The sequence below is a fragment of the Ruditapes philippinarum genome, unplaced genomic scaffold (assembly GCF_026571515.1).
Source record: "Ruditapes philippinarum isolate M1 unplaced genomic scaffold, ASM2657151v2 ctg2657_1_1_1_1, whole genome shotgun sequence".
NCBI lineage: Eukaryota > Metazoa > Mollusca > Bivalvia > Venerida > Veneridae > Ruditapes > Ruditapes philippinarum.
Window position 1 is genome coordinate 207,899 of NW_026853342.1, and position 20,190 is coordinate 228,088.

Consider the following 20,190-nt stretch of genomic DNA (forward strand, 5'->3'; position numbering starts at 1 on the left):
AATATGAATAAGTTTTGTTTATGATTGAAAGCATTTGTTTTTAAGGACGTGAATAAGTAAAGTAACAAAGTTAAAATATTTTGTTTGAGTTTCATCAACACATAGTTTTTAAAATTGTGTCTTTATGTAAGTAGATTATTTATTTATTTATTTATTTATTTATTTATTTATTTATTTATTTATTTATTTATTTTATATTTATTTATTTATTTATTTATTTATTTATTTATTTATTTATTTATTTATTTATTTATTTATTTCCGTAGGGTTTAACAGTTAAGACTGGATTATGTTAATTAAAATTCGCTCTTAAAGAAATATACAAACATGCATTTCCTACATCTTTATTCATCTTCAGCTTTATTTAAACTATAGTCAGACAGTTCTGTAAAGTAAAAATGCTTGTACATGAATAGCGGCGTGAACGGACATTAAGGAATAAGTTGAATGAAAATGACTGACACGTGAAAGTTTCAAGATCTAAGTCAAGCAAAATGATACCAGTTTATCGCACTTTTATGTGTAATATGATATCAGTTTATACCACTTTTATTTATAATATGATATCAGTTTATACCACCTTTATGTGCAATATGATACCAGTTTATACCACTTTTATGTGTAATATTGATACCAGTTTATACCACTTTTATGTGCAATATGATACCAGTTTATACCACTTTTATGTGCAATATGATACCAGTTTATACCACTTTTATGTGCAATATGATACCAGTTTATACCACTTTAATGTGCAATATGATACCAGTTTATACCACCTTTATGTGCAATATGATACCAGTTTATACCACTTTTATGTGCAATATGATACCAGTTTAAACCACTTTTATGTGCAATATGATACCAGTTTATACCACTTTTATGTGCAATATGATACCAGTGTATACCACTTTTATGTGTAATATGATACCAGTGTATACCACTTTTATGTGCAATATGATACCAGTGTATACCACTTTTATGTGTGATATGATACCAGTTTATATTAATTTTATGTGTAATATGATACCAGTTCATACCACTTGTATGCGTAATATGATACCAGTTTATACCACCTTTATGTGTAATATGATACCAGTTTATACCACTTTTATGTGTAACATGATACAAGTTTATACCACTTTTATGTGTAACATGATACCAGTTTATACCACTTTTATGTGTAATATGATATCACTTTATACCACTTGTATGTGTAATATGATACCAGTTTATACCACTTTTATGTGTAATATGATACCAGTTTATACCACTTTTATGCGTAATATGATACCAGTTTATACCACTTTTATGCGTAATATGATACCAGTTTATGCCACTTGTATGTGTAATATGATACAAGTGTATACCACTTTTATGCGTAATATGATACCAGTTTATACCACTTTTATGTGTAATATGATACCAGTTTATACCACTTTTATGTGTAACATGATACCAGTTTATACCACTTTTATGTGTAATATGATATCACTTTATACCACTTGTATGTGTAACATGATACCAGTTTATACCTCTTTTATGTGTTATGTGATACCAGTTCATACCACCTTTGTGTGTAATATAATACCAGTTTATACCACTTTAATGCGAAATATATTACCAGTTTATACCACTTTTATGTGTAATATGATACCAGTTTATACCACTTTTATGTGTAATATGATACCAGTTTTAACCACTTTTATGTGTAATATGATACCAGTTTATACCACTTTTATGTGTAATATGATACCAGTTTATACCACTTTTATGTGTAATATGATACCAGTGTATACCACTTTTATGTGTAATATGATACCAGTGTATACCACTTTTATGTGTAATATGATACCAGTTTAAACCAATTTTATGTGTAATATGATACCAGTTTATACCACTTTTATGTGTAATATGATACCAGTTTATACCACTTTTATGCGTAATATGATACCAGTTTATGCCACTTGTATGTGTAATATGATACCAGTTTATACCACTTTTATGTGTAATATGATATCAGTTTATACCACTTGTATGTGTAATATGATACCAGTTTATACCACTTTAATGTGTTATATGATACCAGTTTATATCACTTTTATGTGTAATATGCCACTTTTATGTGTAATATGATACCAGTTTATACAACATTTATGTGTAATATGATACCAGTTTATACAACATTTATATGTAATATTTGGACAGAATTTTGTATATTGTGCTAAGCTATATTTGACTAGGAGGGGACTTAATCTAATGTTTCTAGAACTTGTTGCCCAAACCATTTGCTTTTTGCTATACACTCATCATTTGTGTAATATCTTGCATGTATTTGATACAATAAATAAACTATGTTTAAACTAAACTTAGCTATATTTGATACAAATTACGACAAGTTGCGTGAAATGGGACGTATCGCAAGAATGTTGTTGTTGTTGTTGTTGGCCTGCTATATAACATATGGAGGAGCTTTCTTTACCAGTAAGTACCTCACACCAGATTAATACAATATCTTTATAGTTCTTTGTTTGCGAGTTCAAGTAATAAATTTTTGTTCAAAACTTTAATGTAAAGTAATTTTAGAAGTCCACTTTGCACAAAATATTAAGTAAGATGATGTAATTTCTACAACTTGATGCCTATATATGTCACATTTATTGACTTCTTTGCATGTCACACTATTTGTCACATATATGTCACATTTATTGGTTTATCTCAACATGTCACCCAAGCTCGCTCGAAAGATATGATCATTCATTTTGGCAGCAGCAGCTTATTTTTCTCCATGATGCATAAAAAATGCTCTCCTTGATCTCTCGTACATCATATTGGTAAACATCACAAAAAATCAACTTGCATACATATTAAGTATAATTCAGTGAATAACTGTATTCAAAATGTATAGGTGACATTTAAGGATATGAAACAAGGGACGTCATTCATGTGAATATGATTAGATAACTCCAGTCTAACTAGCTTGACAAAAAGTATGTATTGTAAATAAATAAAAAAAAAACGTTTCATATAAATATAAATATAATAACACAATAAATTGTTATCAATTTTATTTTAAGTACTTCTGATATACGTTGCCAAATTCGACTGAACTTAAAAAAAAACAGTCGGAAATTTTTTACTCGTATATAGTGAAAACAATGGCCTAAAATGGCATTGTGATCTTTTTCTCTGTCAAGTTGAGCTGAATTAATTTCAAAAGATGGATTATTGTATTAGTAATTGACCAATTAGAAATAAAAACCATTTACTATGTTTGTGATATAATATAAAAGGGCATAAATAATATAAAGACTGCCCCACTTTTTTTAAGAATTGAAAGTTACCGGTACATTCTAAACGTTATTTATAAATATTTTCTTCAGTCATATGAATTATTGGTTATATTTTTCATAGTAAAATATAAAGTTGAATATCATGACTGCAAAATGTCAGGTTATTTTTAATTTTACATGTTCGGTGATCATTAACACTTAAATGGACATTTCTTATATCACTTTTAATTAACAATGAAGATTTGCTATACATGTATTTAAGATCTCACTTTCCCGGGCAAACATACATTATGTTTAAAGCTGCATGCCTCCGGTTGAACTAAAATATTTCACGAAAATCAGACTTGAAAAAAAAGAACTGAGATTTTAAGGAAAGTAAAAAGATTGAAAATAAAAGTAAAAATGTTTATGTTATGTGCGATTTATAATCGATTTTGCAGTATTTTTCACCATATTTCTACTGCGTTACTAACTCATTAAGGGCTATATTTTGTATATTTCGACCTCATAATTTACATAGATTGTAAGTGCTGTTCGCAATGTAAAAATAATTTATTTGTTCACGTCACAATACTTTACTTTATTATTTATTTTCATTTTTTTTATGTAAATAAGCACGAATCTGGAGGCGTGCTGCTTTAAAGCTATCGGAGAATTATATGTATTCTAATTATTTATTTCTTCCTTTCTGACGAACAGATGTACAGAAGAGGTTCAACGGTGAATTGTTACCGGCCGATCCGCTCGTGTGTACAACACAGAATGTTACTTTCACATGTGTACTGAACGACGACCCAGTATCGAACTTTTCCATTGGCTTTACCTTTAAAACTAGAGAAACAAATGGAAAATTTGTTACTGTAGATCAGAATAGAGTCACACATATAAACGAGACGATGGCTCAATATACGGTGACCTCTATCCCGCCTCTTTCGGATGTCAACAAGCCCTACTTCATGTATGTTAAAAGCTTTTACTGGCAAGAAATCGGCGATATTAATGAAACATTACAGCTTGGAACCACCACTTCAGTTCGTGTTTACCGTAAGTTCGTATTTTCCAAGTTCGAGTTTACCAAGTTCGAGTTTACCGTAAATTCGTATTTTCCAAGTTCGAGTTTATCAAGTTCGAGTTTACCGTAAGTTCGTGTCAACCGTAAGTTATGATACATTTTTGTATATGTTATCAACTACATTGTCAACCATAGGCGCAATACGTGTAGGAAACAATACGTTATCCCTGATTTGAAGATATGCCAACAACAAAAACACGTCATTTAAGCTACGCCTGATAAAGTAAAAACTTCCAAAAGAACTATTCGTACTTTTTTTTTTTTTCAAAAAGTATGTCCACCTATGAAGAATAACAAAAAGTTACTGAGTAGGTTTTTGTAGAATTTTGATTACGAATACACTAAATTTGCTACCTTTATAGAACATCACTTTGAACGATAAATGCAATAAAAGAAAAAGAAAAAGAAGTCAAAAGATTACTTAAAGGATTGCGAAAATGCGTCCCTTTTCCTTACATATATAATTCGCTTATTGTTGCGGCTAATAGATTGTCAACAAACTTATTCTATATGAAAACACATAAATTTGAGAAAAGAAAATTCAAAAGAAAAAAATAAAGGAAAAGTAACACTAACAACAAAAAGATAAAAGAACATTTTAAACCACATTTGCTTGGTCTTATAAGGGTACAAAAATACAAAATAATTACAAAATTAATTCATTTTTTTCAGCAATGCCCGAAGAGGTGAAAGATTTTGCCTGTATCGTGAATAATTACAAGACGATGATTTGCTCCTGGAAGTACGGGACAGATTACGGCAATTACATGCCGGAAGTCATCTTTTTGTGGTAAATATTTTTAGCTGCATGGCCCAATGGTTACCATGTCGGATTAGTAATTAAAGGATTTCGCGTGGATTCAAACCCCTTGAGCTAGAAACTTTACACTCATTGCTAAGTACTGGTTGTTTCCAGGAACGGATTCGAGTTTTTAAATAAGCTTATAACTTCCTACGCAATCGAATTAAAATAATTCCGTACGTAATAAGTTCATGTATAATAGTAATTTAGTGTTTTGTATGGAAGTCAAAATACTGTTTTGTTTACATTTTGCTGATTTTATAACAAATTATTGTACATTAAGCGCTTTTTTATTCAGGTATCAAGCATCTAGCATTCTCCAAATTTATTATAATATTAAACATTATAAAATTAATGTTTGCTTTTTCTAAAGAAGAAATTATTTGTTTGTTTCTGAGGCATAATGTGCGACATTATAAAACTAATGTTTGACCTTTCTACAGCAGTGATTTTTTTCATTTCGGAGGGATGACGTGCCTTTCATGAATAATTTTAAAAGGAACTCAAAAAAAATTATTAGCCCCCTTACATTATAACATTAATGATATGAAGTAAGTTAATAGATAATTATATTAATTTATAAATGTCAATTATACACCATTTTTATATTTAACCAGTGTCTGCTTTATCATCTGTGACAGTCATTCTTCACTTTTATTCATGGCGATTACTTTTTGCAGGATAAGGCACGAGTGATTTTATAAAGATTTTGTCTTAAGAGTAAAGTTAGGACTATTCCTAAGTACAAGAGTTAGGACAGTTTCTTGAAACGCTCCTAAGTTTAGTCTTATGTTTGAGACTTACGATTCTTTATGAAACGCACCCAAGGAGAATAGTTCATTAAAAAGAGTTTGTTTTTATTTCAGGAGGATCCCATACTACAGTACATCTTGGACCGAATGTAAATACTTAAACACCAAAGATGGGTCCTGCACATGGAATGAAACAAGGGCTGGATATTTCAAAAATTCTAACATCACCATTAGACTGACGTTGAAACAGCGGTGTAAAATTGACGTCACTTCCGAGTTTCATATAGATACGTCAAAAATAGGTTTGTTTACATTATATGTGTTGTACCTACGCATGTATGTTACCCATGTGTTCCATATTCCATCCATAGAAAACATATATTAATTTATCCAGGGGCTTTTGAGAAATATACTTATGTTAGCAGGTTGTACAGAAGTGGGTGTATTGCATTGTGATACTGTATAGTTATGAAAAATGCATTATTTTTGTATATCGAACATTCTAACACTCACGTGATTTTGTCCCTATAGACAAAGAAGGAAAAAACTGGTGTTAAACTGCCAATAAGCACCGGTTAAGGACTACTTGTATATGCGCTGTTATGTTTTCATCCTCGATTACATAGTTTACAAAGCATTTTAAAGCAACAATAAAAAACATTTTTATTTATATTTTCAGTTCGTATAATGTTTTCTTTTCATACAATACCGAAATAGTATCTCACATACACTAACGCCACAATCGTCATATAAGATCCATATATCAGTTAATAAATATTTTGACAAAAAGGTATTGTCGTTTTGATGCGACAAAATTAAACACTCAGGCCTACGGCCTACGTGGTCAATTCCTACGCATCAAAACTCCAAACCGGTGTTAAATAGCCGATATACACTTCTCAGGCCGATGTTATTTCTTAAGTATTTTTTACTTTTTACACTGGTGCTAGAAAAATCTGTGATGCTTATCATCTGTGCTTATCATCGGAACAAAAAGCGCGCAATTACAAGTGATTTGTTACAAATATGCAAAATGTAACCGAAGGAATATTTTGACTTCCATACAAAATAATAAATACCTTTTAACTTTATTTACTTTAAATACTACAAAAGAATCTAAATAAGGTTCAGCTATTTAGTCAATGACTATTTCTTTGGGCCACTGAATCTGGACACTAAATCTATAAAGAGTTTGCCAAATCAAAATATTAGCATTTTGGAGGCTTATTGGCCTTTTACATACAGTAATGCTTTCCCGCCAAAAAAAAAAATCTAACATCGGCAAATATCGTAAAACATCGGTCATTTCCGTTATTTTTCACAATATTCGGTATTCAATAAGTTTTGACCTTTTATAATAAATATATAGAACATAGCGATAAAGGAAGAGTGATTGTAATTATTAATCTCATTCCCCGGATTTTGAAAAAAATTACATTCCGGAAATAACCGATTTTCTACGATATTGGCCGATGTTAGAATTTCTTTGGCGGGATGACTACAATAAATATTTCACTTGTCGTCTGATTCTTAGAAAACTATTTATATAACATACATCCTAGAGTTTATATTTTGACTTCTACAAATAGTTATGATAATACATAATGTATCGGGCTGATTCAAATGATACATGTAAATAATATTGATTACATGGAAATCGAACATCTTTCGTCCTCACACATCAAAAATATGAAGAAGAGTCATCAGGTACTTCAGCAATGATAAAAGTATAAAAGATTAAATATATCCTTAAATGTACACGTCGATTTCTACAAATAGTTTTATTATCTGTGTTTTGATATCCGTTTCATATTAAAATTAATTTTCACATCGATATTTGAGCCGCGTCACGACAAAACCAACATAGTGCGTTTGCTACCAGCATAGATCCAGACAAGTCTGCGCATCCGCGCAGTCTGACCAGGATCCATGCTGTTCGCTTACCAACTCTATTACAAGTAGAGAAACGGATAGCGAACAGCATGGATCCTGATCAGACTGCGCGGATGCATGCTGGTCACAAACCAATTATGTTGGTTTTGTCGTGACACGGCTCATGTATATTTCAGTAAAGCCGGATCCTGTTTCCAGTATCAGATCTAACGTTATAAGCAGTACTTGTATCACGTTGCTATGGAAGGCCGCAAATTCTGGACCGTTTTATCCGAAAGAACATTTAATTACAGTGTCGAGTCGTGGAGTTGCTGTAACTGTACGTAATTTAGTCCATGAATTTGTACGTTTTAGTCCATTTAACTGTAAGTAATAGTCAATGTAACTGTACGTTATAGTCCATGTAACTGTACGTAATAGTTCATGTAATTGAATGTAATAGTCCATGTAATTGTACGTTATTGTCCATGTAACTGCGCGTAATAATTTATGTAAATGTACGTAATAGTCATGTAACTGTATGTAATAGTTCATGTAATTGTATGTAAAAGTCCAAGTTACTATACGTAATATAGTCCATGTATCTGTATGTAATAGTCCATGTAACTGTATGTAATAGTCCATGTAACTGAACGTTATTGTCCATGTAACTGTTCGTTAAAGTTCATGCACTTGTACGTAAAAGTGCATGCAACTGTACGTTTTAGTCCATCTAAGTGTACGTAATTGTCCATGTTACTGTACTTAATAGTCCATGTTACTGAACGCAATAGCTAATTTAACTGTGCATAATAGTCAATGGACATGTACGCAATAGTCAATAATACTGTACGTAATAGTCCATATAACTGTACATAATTGTCCAGGTTACTGTACGTTATAGTCCGTGTAACTGTACGTAATAGTCTATGTAATTGTACGTAATAGTCCATGTAATTGTACGTAATAGTCCATGTAACTGTACGTAATTCTTCATGAAACTGTACGTTATAGTCCATGTAACTGTACGTAATAGTCTATGTAATTGTACGTAATAGTCCATGTAATTGTACGTAATAGTCCATGTAACTGTACGTTATAGTCTATGTAACTGCACGTAATTGTTCATGTAAGTGAACCGAAAGTCCAAGTAAGTGTACGTAATAGACCATGCAACTGTATGTTATAGTCCATGTAACTGTACGAAATACTCCATGTAACTGTACGTAATAGTTTATGTAACTGTACGTAATAGTCCATGTAACTGTACGTAATAGTCCATGCAACCATGTAACTGTACGTTAAAGTCCATGTAACTGTACGGTATGTCCATGTAATTGTTCGAAATAGTTCAAGTTACTGTACGTAATTGTCCATGTAACTGTACGTAATAGTTCATGTAACTGAACGTAATAGTCAATGTAACTGTACGTAATAGTTCATGTAACTGTATGTAATAGTCTTTGTAACTTCACGTCATTTTTAAGTAACTGAACGCAAAAGTTCAAAGAACTGTACGTAAGAGTCCATGCAACTGTATGTTATAGTCCATGAAACTGTGGGGTATAGTCCATGTAACTGTACGCAATAGTCCAAGTAACTTTACGTAATAGTCCATGCAACTGTATGTAATAGTCCATGTATCTGTACGTAATAGGTCATGGAACTGTACGACTGTACGTATTACTCAAATACAACTGTACGTAATAGTTTCTGTAACTGTACGTTAAAGTCCATGTAATTGTACGTAATAGTTCATGTAATTGTACGTAATAGTTTATGTTACTGTATGTTATAGTCCATGTAACTGTACGTTATAGTCCATGTAACTGTACGTAATAGTTTATTTAACTGTTTGTAAAAGTTCATGTAACTGTACGTTATAGACCATATAACTGTACGTAAAAATTTTATGTAACTGTACGTAATAGTTCATGTAACTGTACGTTTTAGTCCATGTAATTGTACGTAATAGTCTATGTAAATGTAAATTGATCATGTAACTGAACGCAATAGTCCAAGTAACTGAACGTAATAGTCCATGCAACTGTACGTTATAGTCCATGTAACTGTACGTAATACTCCATGTATCTGTACGTAATAGTTTATGTAACTGTACGTAATAGTCCATGTAACTGTACGTAATAGTCCATGCAACAATGTAACTGTACGTTAAAGTCCATGTAACTGTATGTTATAGTCCATGTAAATGTACGTAATAGTCCATGTAACTGTACGTAATAGTCCATGCAACTATGTTACTGTACGTTAAAGTCCATGTTACTGTACGTAATAGTCAATGTAACTGTACGTTAAAGTTCATGCAACTGTATGTTATAGTCCATGTAAATGTACGTAATACTCCATGTAACTGTACGTAATAGTTAATGTAACTGTACGTAATAGTCCATGTAACTGTACGTAATAGTCCATGCAACTACATTTTCGTAATAATTCCATGTAACTGTACGGTATGTCCATGTAACTGTACGCAATAGTCCCAGTAACTGTACGTTATAGTCCACGCAATTGTATGTAATAATCCATGTAACTGTAGGATATAGTTTATGTAATTGTACGTAATAGTTTATGTAACTGTATGGAACAGTTCATATCACTGTACGTTATAGTCAATGTAACTGTACGTTATAGTCCATGTAACTGTACGTAATAGTTTATGTAACAGTATGTAATAGTTCATGTAACTGTATGTTATAGTCCATGTAACTGTACGTAAAAGTTTATGTAACTGTACGTAATAGTTCATGAAACTGTACGTTTTAGTTCATGTAACTGTACGTAATAGTCCATGTAAATGTTCGTAATAGTCCATGTAACTGTACGTTATAGTCTACGTAACTGTACATAATAGTCCAGGTAACTGTACGTAATAATCCACGTAACTGTACGTAATAGTCCATGAAACTGTACGTAATAATCCACTTAACTGTACGTAATAGTTTATGTAAATGTACGTAATAGTTCATGTAACTGTACGTAATACTTCATGAAACTGTACGTAATAATCCACTTAACTGTACGTAATAGTTTATGTAATTGTACGTAATAGTTCATGTAACTGTACGTAATAGTTCATGAAACTGTACGTTATAGTCAATTTTACATTGAAGAAGCCATATTAACTGAATACTTGTAATTTCTCATGAGAGTAGTGTTACTCATAAACCTTGAGAAAGGAACGTGATAAATTACATAGTATACATGAAAGAAAAGATGAAAACGTAATTGTTGTATTCTTATTGGGTGGGATAGGTACAGAAAGGGATGGCAATGTCTTATGAAATATAACTCAATTCAAACGATATGTTATGCTTCAGAAATTCATATCTTAACTATGCTTTAGAAATGTCAAGCATGCGTATAATATTCTAATAATGAATTTAAAGAACGATAGATGTTTAACAGCTGAAGAAAGAAGTGCTGAATTTGCAGTACTGTGTCGTTAAAGTAGCAAAATGTAAACAAAGTAGTATTTTGACTTCCATACAAAATATTAACTCACTGTAATTATACCAATCGCCAACAGAGAAAAAGAAGAAGAAAAGAGTTCATCTATATGACAAATGAGTATTTTTGAGATTTTTTTTTTTTTTTGAAACTGTAACAAGATAACAAAATTAAAAAGAAAGGTTTTAGGAAAACAAATGATAGCATTTTTGAGGCATAATGTGCCTTTAGCTTACTTATATTTCACATTTCAGAACAGCACGCTAACGACGACAATGGACAGCGAACAATTTGAACACACACATACGTTTTGTGGTCTGCATCCATACACAGCATACAGTTTTAGCGTTCGCATTAGACCTACTGGTATTTACTCGGGGTACTATAGCGAACCTGTTATACATACGTCCACGACTTATTCCGACAGTAAGTTTGTTTGTTTGTCTGTTTGATTTTTGGGTTTTCAGTCACACAGACACAGGGTAGGTCATATGGCTTCGTTCCATCCTTACATGTGGAGGAAGACCTTAGGTGCGCTTCCGTGCATTATTTCAGGCACGAACGGGCACTCGAGAAGAGCCACTGACGTTCCGTAAGCTAGCTGGATAATTTCATCATATGAAAGAATCCAAAGTCCCTGTAGGGATTCGAACCCACAGCGGTGAGGGGCAGGTGGTTTGAAGTCAACGGCCTTAACCATTCGGGCACGGACTGTTGCTCATACAGTCCTTACTTAGTAACTCGTGTATTTCATATTTTAAATCATTTTGATGGTCTAGATTTTGGTTACACAAGGTCAAGGTCACTTGTGCGAATAGACTTTTACTATTTAGCTTTTTATTTCTTACCAATGTCTTAGTAACTTACCTTGGGTGGCCCTATTACCTTTTTTTTAGCAGAAACATCCCTTGATATCGCCCCAGCCAGTGTTATATCCTCGTAACTAACTCGTTTCATGTACTATAACTATTTCAAAGCAAACTTATAATTCATTGTCCTTATCTTAAATTGTGACATGAGTAGTTCCAAGTGCAAGTCCCGATGTTACAGATTACAGGTGGGACCAAAGAGAATGTGAAGATGGAGGAGAAAAAAGACTGGTGTGTTTGTTTTGGAAGGTAACAAAAATACTATCATGAACTAGTCTTACTTTATTCTTATTTCTAAGATAATATAATTAGTAGAAGAAAAACGAAACATTATAGTTACATTCTATTATATTGTATCATAGTTTGGGGACCTGTCTGTTGAAAATGTCAGAGTTAAATCGTATACATATACATGCACAGTGCGTTAACTGGAGTGCAGGTATTAGTAACCCGCACTCCAGAGCATGCCCATTGATTGGCTCATATTTGCTGGGGTTTACTAATTGTGACGGCAAAGAAAGGGACAGCGACAGAAATATCATACTCAGATGCTAGTTGATTGGTTACTTTACTTCTGGGGTTTCATATTGTGACAAAACGGAACGTGTTCTTATGTTTGACTATGATACAAAAGAGAAGGAACATCAAAACACTCGGCAATCTGATTAATACTCGATGGCTACGCCCTCTCGTACAAATCAGATAGCCTCGTGTTTCGATGCTCTTTCTATTACTTATCACATACCCGTACTATATGGCGATTCCGTAAAAATGGTATTGCACGATCGTGCATATATTTGGCGTGACGTCTTTTGGGTTATACAATCATAGTGTAAAGACGCGCTAAACTGTAGGCGCGTCAATGAAAATGCATGGCCAAAACACGATTTTTGGAGAAGGGGCTTCAGCCTTTTTCTCGGGGAAAATATGCATGACTTTGGCATACTTTGGGAAAAGGGTCTCACTTTTAACACAAACTTTTAAGTTCTTCAAAATAGAAAATCAAAGAGCACTGGGAAATACTATAATAAGGCAGTAAAAGACCTTTATTTAACACGGTCATTTAATTTTGTTGTAAAGTCTATGAGAAATTCCAAAAGACTGATGAATTTTGAGTACCAAACTGGGGAAACAAGAATTTGGTTGGGGAAGCAGCCTATATTCGGTTTTTTGGCCCTGAATGGTTTAAACTTTTTAAACGGTCTTTATTTTGGTATGACTATTAAATTCGTGTAAGTTAATTTATTGAAATCGTTGAAAAAAACAATATTATGCTCGCCAGACTTCGTGAAGTTAAAATCGGGAATTCATGGAGCTGAAATCGTGAATTCATAAATTTCGTATGTTGAAAACGTGAATTCACGAAGTTAAAATTGTGAATTCATGAAGATTAAATCGGGAATTTATGAAGTTGAAATGGCCGTGTCGGTGTTTTCTAATTCATAGTTTGCTGACTGTTTTTCCAATTCTTTCAGCCAATAAAAGCGGAGAATCAGAACGGACCAATGAAAGGGCTGCAAGGTGAGTTCACGGCATTACCACCTGCCAATCATATCATCAAAGAGGACTGGGCGGCGGGAGTGACGTATGGCTGTTCTTATATTCTGTGTAACACGAGTTATCTGTTCACGATAAAAGCAAGAAATATAAATGGTACATCAAAACGAGGCTCAGCTGTTACCATACCAGCCTTTGTGTCAGGTACTTGCATTTTATTATTTTGATTTTGGTGATGGTTAGTTTAAAAATACATTTTAACATCAGTTTACATAAGAACAAAGTCTCAGAATTCGTCATTTCACGTCGTTCTGATTTGTTGACTTTCAGTGCTTCTATTTCTAAACTTTTATAAATGTGAATACGAAATGTTTATTCTACATCAATTTAATGAAAAACAATGAGAACCCATGCTTGGTTTAAGTTTGTCATTTCACATTTGTAGGTTCCATCATAGATGTTGACCATGAACTAAATGTTGGACATGCAACTCCAAACAATGTAAGTGACTCTCTTTTTTTTTTTTTTCTTTAATATCTGGATCCTAAAATAACATGACAAACCAACGGTGGAATCATTATATTATAAATGCAATTTAATTTTGAGGCCCATTCAATCCCAAAATAAGTTTTTTTTACTCTATATAACTCAAATGCTTTTTTTAATACATTAAAATGTTTGTTTCAGTTTCCAAAGTACTGATTGGTCGTATATCTTTTTTTTTTAATTCGTGAAGTTATAATGATTTAGTCATTTTTGCTTTTTGCAAAACAAAATACCACTTTGTTAATGTTTTGCTTATTAAAAAAGAGAAATCATTTCACATTCAATGCTTGGTTTTACACATGGTTATAATCAATCATCCTCTATATTCAATATTTAAACAATAAAAGTCTCCAATTGCCACCAATTCCAGGGGCATTCCCAATATATTAAATGCTATATATAAAATAAGATTATCTCATTTTTCTATCATCATCATAAAAACTGATAAAAAATCATTTACATATTGATGGTATAATGATATTTTCCTTCATATGTATATTCACCTATGCACGCCTAGTTGTTTTTTGGCGGTGCACGACATTTCGTCGAAAGACATCTCGCCGAGTACGATAGTTTGTCGAATATGGCATTTGGTCGAAAGTTAACACTACGACCATTGATCGAAAATAAATTTTTATCGCCGTTCTTGAACGGCGATATTTACAATTAACAAGATTTGAACAGTTCTACCTGTACATCGTCTGTCTTTAACCAATCAAAACGAATAATTTGATATCACATGATAACAAAATGGACGTCAAAAACTTCGGCTTCGCCAGAGAAAAAAACACTTAATGTTATAATGCTTTTTTGTTCTATAGGAACAGAATGTTCCGCCTGTTGAAGTCACTGGTACAAGTATTAATGGGGAAGCAAGCGGTAATGGACAAGAAGATGACGGTATACCTACATGGGTTGGTTACCTGTTAAAAGAAATATCTGAAGTAAAACAACAAATGAAAGTTGTCGGCAAACTAGAGTATGCTGTACAAAATATTAGTAACAGAATTAAAGATATTGAGGGAATACTCAATCGATTCGAAACACGCCAAATGCAGTAACTATTAACTTGATGGAGATGATAGATGTGACTGTTTATTGAAAATCAACGTACTGCAATAAATGTAATATCAGTCCGATGTAAATTTGATGAAACATTTTCTATATAAGCAAAACATGATTTGAAAGTTTATTGTTATATACATGTGGGAATCTTACTCATTGTTAAATTTGATTCAAAAGGAAATTTTTGGTTGCATGTGCTTTATTATTATTATTTTATAGCGTGCGAGCGTGCGTCCGTGTGTGATTTGTGTGTGGTTTTTTTTTTCTCTTTATCATTTTATTTGTTTGTTTGATTTTGATACATGTTGTTTCAACGTGATGTTTTGTCTTATTTTGCTAATATCGAACAAAATAGTCGACTGTTAAATGACTCAAAATATGTAAATGGTAATGTTACTGGTGTAGAAAAGTGATGAATAAAATTAAAGATATACTGTGCTTTTTTCCTGCCAAAAAATTCTAACATCGGCCAATATCGTAAAAAATCGGTCATTTCCGGAACATTATTTTCCACAATTTCCGATATTCAATAATTTTAACCATTTATTATCGCAATTTAGTACATAGCGATGAAGAATGAGTGATTGTAAATAATCTAATGCTCAAGATTTTTTTTTAAAAGAGTTCCGGAAATATCCGATTTGCAAAGATATTGGCCGATGTTAGAATGAGCATTACAGAAAGGCTATGCTCAAAAATAAAAAAATAAAAAACATTTATTGCAGAATTTTTTAATTTTTTTTTGAAATCTAGTTTATTCTTTCTGAATATGTCTAATTTTAAAAAGTGAATTTGTAAACTATGTTTAGGAAGCAGCATTCCTATAACTTGACAAATTAAGTTGGTCTATCCTTATAAAAACTGCCAGCGTTATTAATGACACTATGTAATCATACGGTGATTACAAGAAATGTGTGTAGAGCTTAAAACGTAAAAAAAATTTTTTTCTTTATTCAAAAAATGTTTAGGTTACATTTTAAAAGAGACTGTATAGAAATTATCTTTTTTTTTTTTCAAATATCAAATTTAAGCATTATATATCTTTAAGTAGGTCGTCATTTTTTCTCACAGATCAATGCATTTCTGACTAAATGTAAAACAAAGCTAGAATCTAATTACTTAACATTGCAATAGATATAAAGTTTTGTATTAAAATCACAATCACAGACGATTAAATCAGAAATAGTTTTTTTAAGTAAGGATTATACAAGGCACTTTTACAAATATCTTTTGATTTATCTTCTATGCTTTTTTACAAGTTCTCTGTCGTTTTAAAAAAATGCCTTCACTATCTTTTGAATTAATCATTTTATCAACTTTAGACAGATGTTGTTTTGTTTCTTTGTTGTTGTTGTAAGATATATATTTAAATCTAGTTATAATGTACCTGTCTTCAATTGTAAATTTGTAATCTATGTGTAAATAACCTATTATTTCAATACTCAATTCCTTATCAATACATTTAAGAACCTTAAATTGTCTTTTTTTATTTTCCTCGCAAGAATGTAAGTTTACGAATGTTTGCTCATCCGTACAACAATCTGTTGTTTGACGAGTAACAACAGCATATAGTCTCAATCGCAACTATTCGGTCCTTTCCGCCAGTCTTCGGATAACGTTATTATGAATAATAGCCGAGGATGTTCCAATCGCAATTCCTTTCGTCTTTGTGCCATTATTAAAAGAAAACAACAACAAACAAAAAACGTACCCTGTTTGTGCTAGAATAATTATTTTTTCCATTTCCTGTATTTATTTATTTATTTAAATAGAAGTATCAATGTATTTATGTATATATTTTTCCCCCTTACCCTTTCAGGCCTCAAATAGTGAAAAAATGCTCTATCTAGACCACAGGGAATCGGCACAGTGTTGGGATAGTGTAAAAAATTAATTCTAGAAAAAAAACTTATATACTGTATATATAATATATAGACAACGGGTTGAACTCGCCAAATCGGCGGAATGCCACTCGACCAGTATAAGTCAAAATTGCAAAGTCATTCTTATGTTAACCATATAAAGCTATATATCAAATTGCAGGTAAATGACATCACTAGACGTTGACAATAACATAATTGTCCCCACTTACACCGTTTTTGAACAACAAACAGATATTTCGGATGGAATTTCGTATTTCTGCTAGGTCGGACACGACCGTGCCCCCACTCGATTTTCTACGTGTAAAAACGCAATTCCAAACCAACACAAATAAAACCAAAACCAAAGTTGTAAATCATCCGCTATTGTAAGAAAGACATTAATTTCAATGAACAAATATCTTATTTAGGTAAACCATTTTAAATATGAAAGAATAGAAAGAATATGACAGAATATGCAAGAAAAAATATCTGACACATGTTTGCGGTTCGGATCGAAATATCCGTCCCTCGGGTACCCGACTTTAGGCGGTAACACGGCAAGCCTCGCTACCGCCCAATGGGCTGGGTACCATCAAGACGGATATTCCTATCCAAACCGTAACATATTACATTATTCTTGCATAGCAGTCTGGCGTTTCCGTTAGTTTTAACAATGCCTCAAATTTCATCTGGCAGGGGGTGCAAAATGAGTCGCGCGCTTTACAATGGCGTCATTTTCGAGCATTTTATGAATGTACTGCGTTAAAATGACGTCATTTTTGTGTATGAAAGAAGGGAACTTTGTGCTTAGAATGTCGTCAGTTCGCCGTTGTTTTTAAAAGTTGTAAATTCTCTGGTATTGTAAGAAATGGATGAAATGATACTCATTTCAATGAACAAATATCTTGCTGAGGTAATCCATTTTAGTGATGTAATATTTTGGCAGAATATGCCAAAAAATATCTGACATATACGTGCGGTTCAGATCGAAATATCCGTCCCACGGATACCTGCCCATGGGCGGTAACTAGGCAAAAATCTTGTTATTGCCTCCTTTGCCCTCACAAGTAAGATCTTTATATGAACCTATATATATATATAAAGATCTGGAAAGGGTGATCCCTCGGAAAGGGTGATCCCTCAACATAATTACATGAAAATTACAGATATCATGTTTGATTGAGTCTGTTTATGAGGAATAATCATCCCTTACATCCCCTAGCACAGGCTTGAGCGGTACTTACTTTTCAACACTTAAAAGTACTTAAAGCCAAATAAAACATTAAAAAGAAACAAATCGAAATTGAGCTGGAAGGAAATTAGTATGTATTTATTAAAAAAGAGCACTTTCATATATCAGATTGAAACTCCATCTGTTCAGAGAGGTCGATACATTTAATTATCTTTTGACAAAATATATATACATTTAATCATACATGTATTAACATATGCTGCCTCTATAATTTGAATATATTAATATATGATATTTAGTTTGGCTTTTAAGCAGTGTGGGTACAAAAAAAACAACCTGGACAAAATGCATGTACAAGGCTAAACGCACTTAAAATAATGAGGATTTTAAGCAAATGTTTATCTGACTATCACAAACTTGGCGCAGTATTCTGTGTACTTAGTGTGATATTCATAATGGATGTGTTTTTTGGACAACAAACGGTACAAATTATGTTTATTTATATTTTTACAAGGAAAAAATTAGTAAAGGCCAATTGTGCACCAGAAATTCTTTTATTTTTAATTCTCCTATTGTAGTTTTCAAAAAGTTACTCATTGGCCAATAACCTGAACCATCTTCAGCTTCTCTGTAGATTATTTTGGCAATTTGTACACCTATAGTGATTTAGTATTTTGTATAGAAGTCACACTACTGCATGACTTGAACTGACATTACATTACATTTTGCTACTTTTATGACAAATTATTTCGTATTTGGTGCTTTCTTTTTTTCTTTAAGTGATATGTATTAACCAAACTCTGAGAGCATCTTGAGAATGTTATAAAACATACGTTTACTGTTTCTAAAGAAGGAAGAATTTTTTTGTTTCTGAAACATACGTACGTACGTTAAAGACACTTAGAGTAAAGTCCTCGGATATGTCCCTATAGGTTATAATTTGACAAAATGTCACCTATTTATTTTAAATTAATTTGTTCTCTGGATAATTCTTAATCTTTTCGGTGTCTATCTTTATGATGTTTACTATTTTGAGACACGGGAGACCAATGAGATCCTTACCTGAAGAAAAATACGGTGTTGCTGTAAAAAATTGATATCTTTTGGACAGGATAGACTGACTGAGAAGGTTTTGTAAACCTTTGAAACATTAATTTCAATATAATACATAAAATTAACAAAGAAGCCACAAAAACTCGAACATTCAGTAATTATATATTGCAGACATTTCGCCTATATGCCTTCATTAGTGCAAAACAAAATAAAATTACCGTAAACGACGTCATAGCGGAACATGCGTTAAACGCGCGAAAAATGTTATATAGCGTTTAGCGGCAAACTATAATAACATGTAACAAATATTTGTATTATAAATAAAGCTGGTACATAAATGAAATTGATCAATAGTGATACAGATGTCTATTAGACTGTGTTAACAAAAGGAAGATAACAGATAAACATATTAATATTCATGTAATGATATAGAACATGTCATTTTATTTTATTTTGTTTTGAATTTTCACTGAACGTAGCTTTAGCCAAATGGGGACTGGTCTCAACTCTATATCATATTTCACAATTAAATTGAGACCAGCTCAAATTATTGTATTTGATAAATTTGGGGCCATATACCGTTTAATTCTAAAGAATATGTCTTATGTGGGGTTGTGAAGAAAAATGATTGTATTTGTGATAATGGCTTTAGCTTGAACAACTTTTTGTGAACTTGGCTCGTATGTTTTACTTCGTCTTTATGCATTCTTAAGGGCCTTAAAGTGTCCAACCTCGTATTATCCGCTAACTTAATTCGTGGAAAATGAGATGGGTTAGCGATCTATGCGATGATTTGTGAATATATTGAGAGAAAGTTCGTTGCATGTTGAAAATTCAAGCGAAAAGG

At 32.1% G+C, this 20,190-nt stretch overlaps 1 protein-coding gene across 1 annotated transcript; it reads left to right on the top strand.

Annotated features, from left to right (window-relative positions):
• Nucleotides 1-2,375: 2,375 nt before the first annotated feature.
• On the top strand, nt 2,376-16,277 carry LOC132736565 (interleukin-6 receptor subunit beta-like). The gene is made up of 10 exons (XM_060723716.1): nt 2,376-2,484; nt 3,993-4,337; nt 5,038-5,155; nt 6,034-6,221; nt 7,989-8,131; nt 11,514-11,685; nt 12,283-12,377; nt 13,604-13,829; nt 14,071-14,126; nt 14,993-16,277. Exons 1-10 carry the CDS (start codon nt 2,409-2,411, stop codon nt 15,230-15,232), a joined length of 1,659 nt encoding a protein of 552 aa, XP_060579699.1. The 5' UTR covers nt 2,376-2,408; the 3' UTR covers nt 15,233-16,277.
• Nucleotides 16,278-20,190: the final 3,913 nt, after the last annotated feature.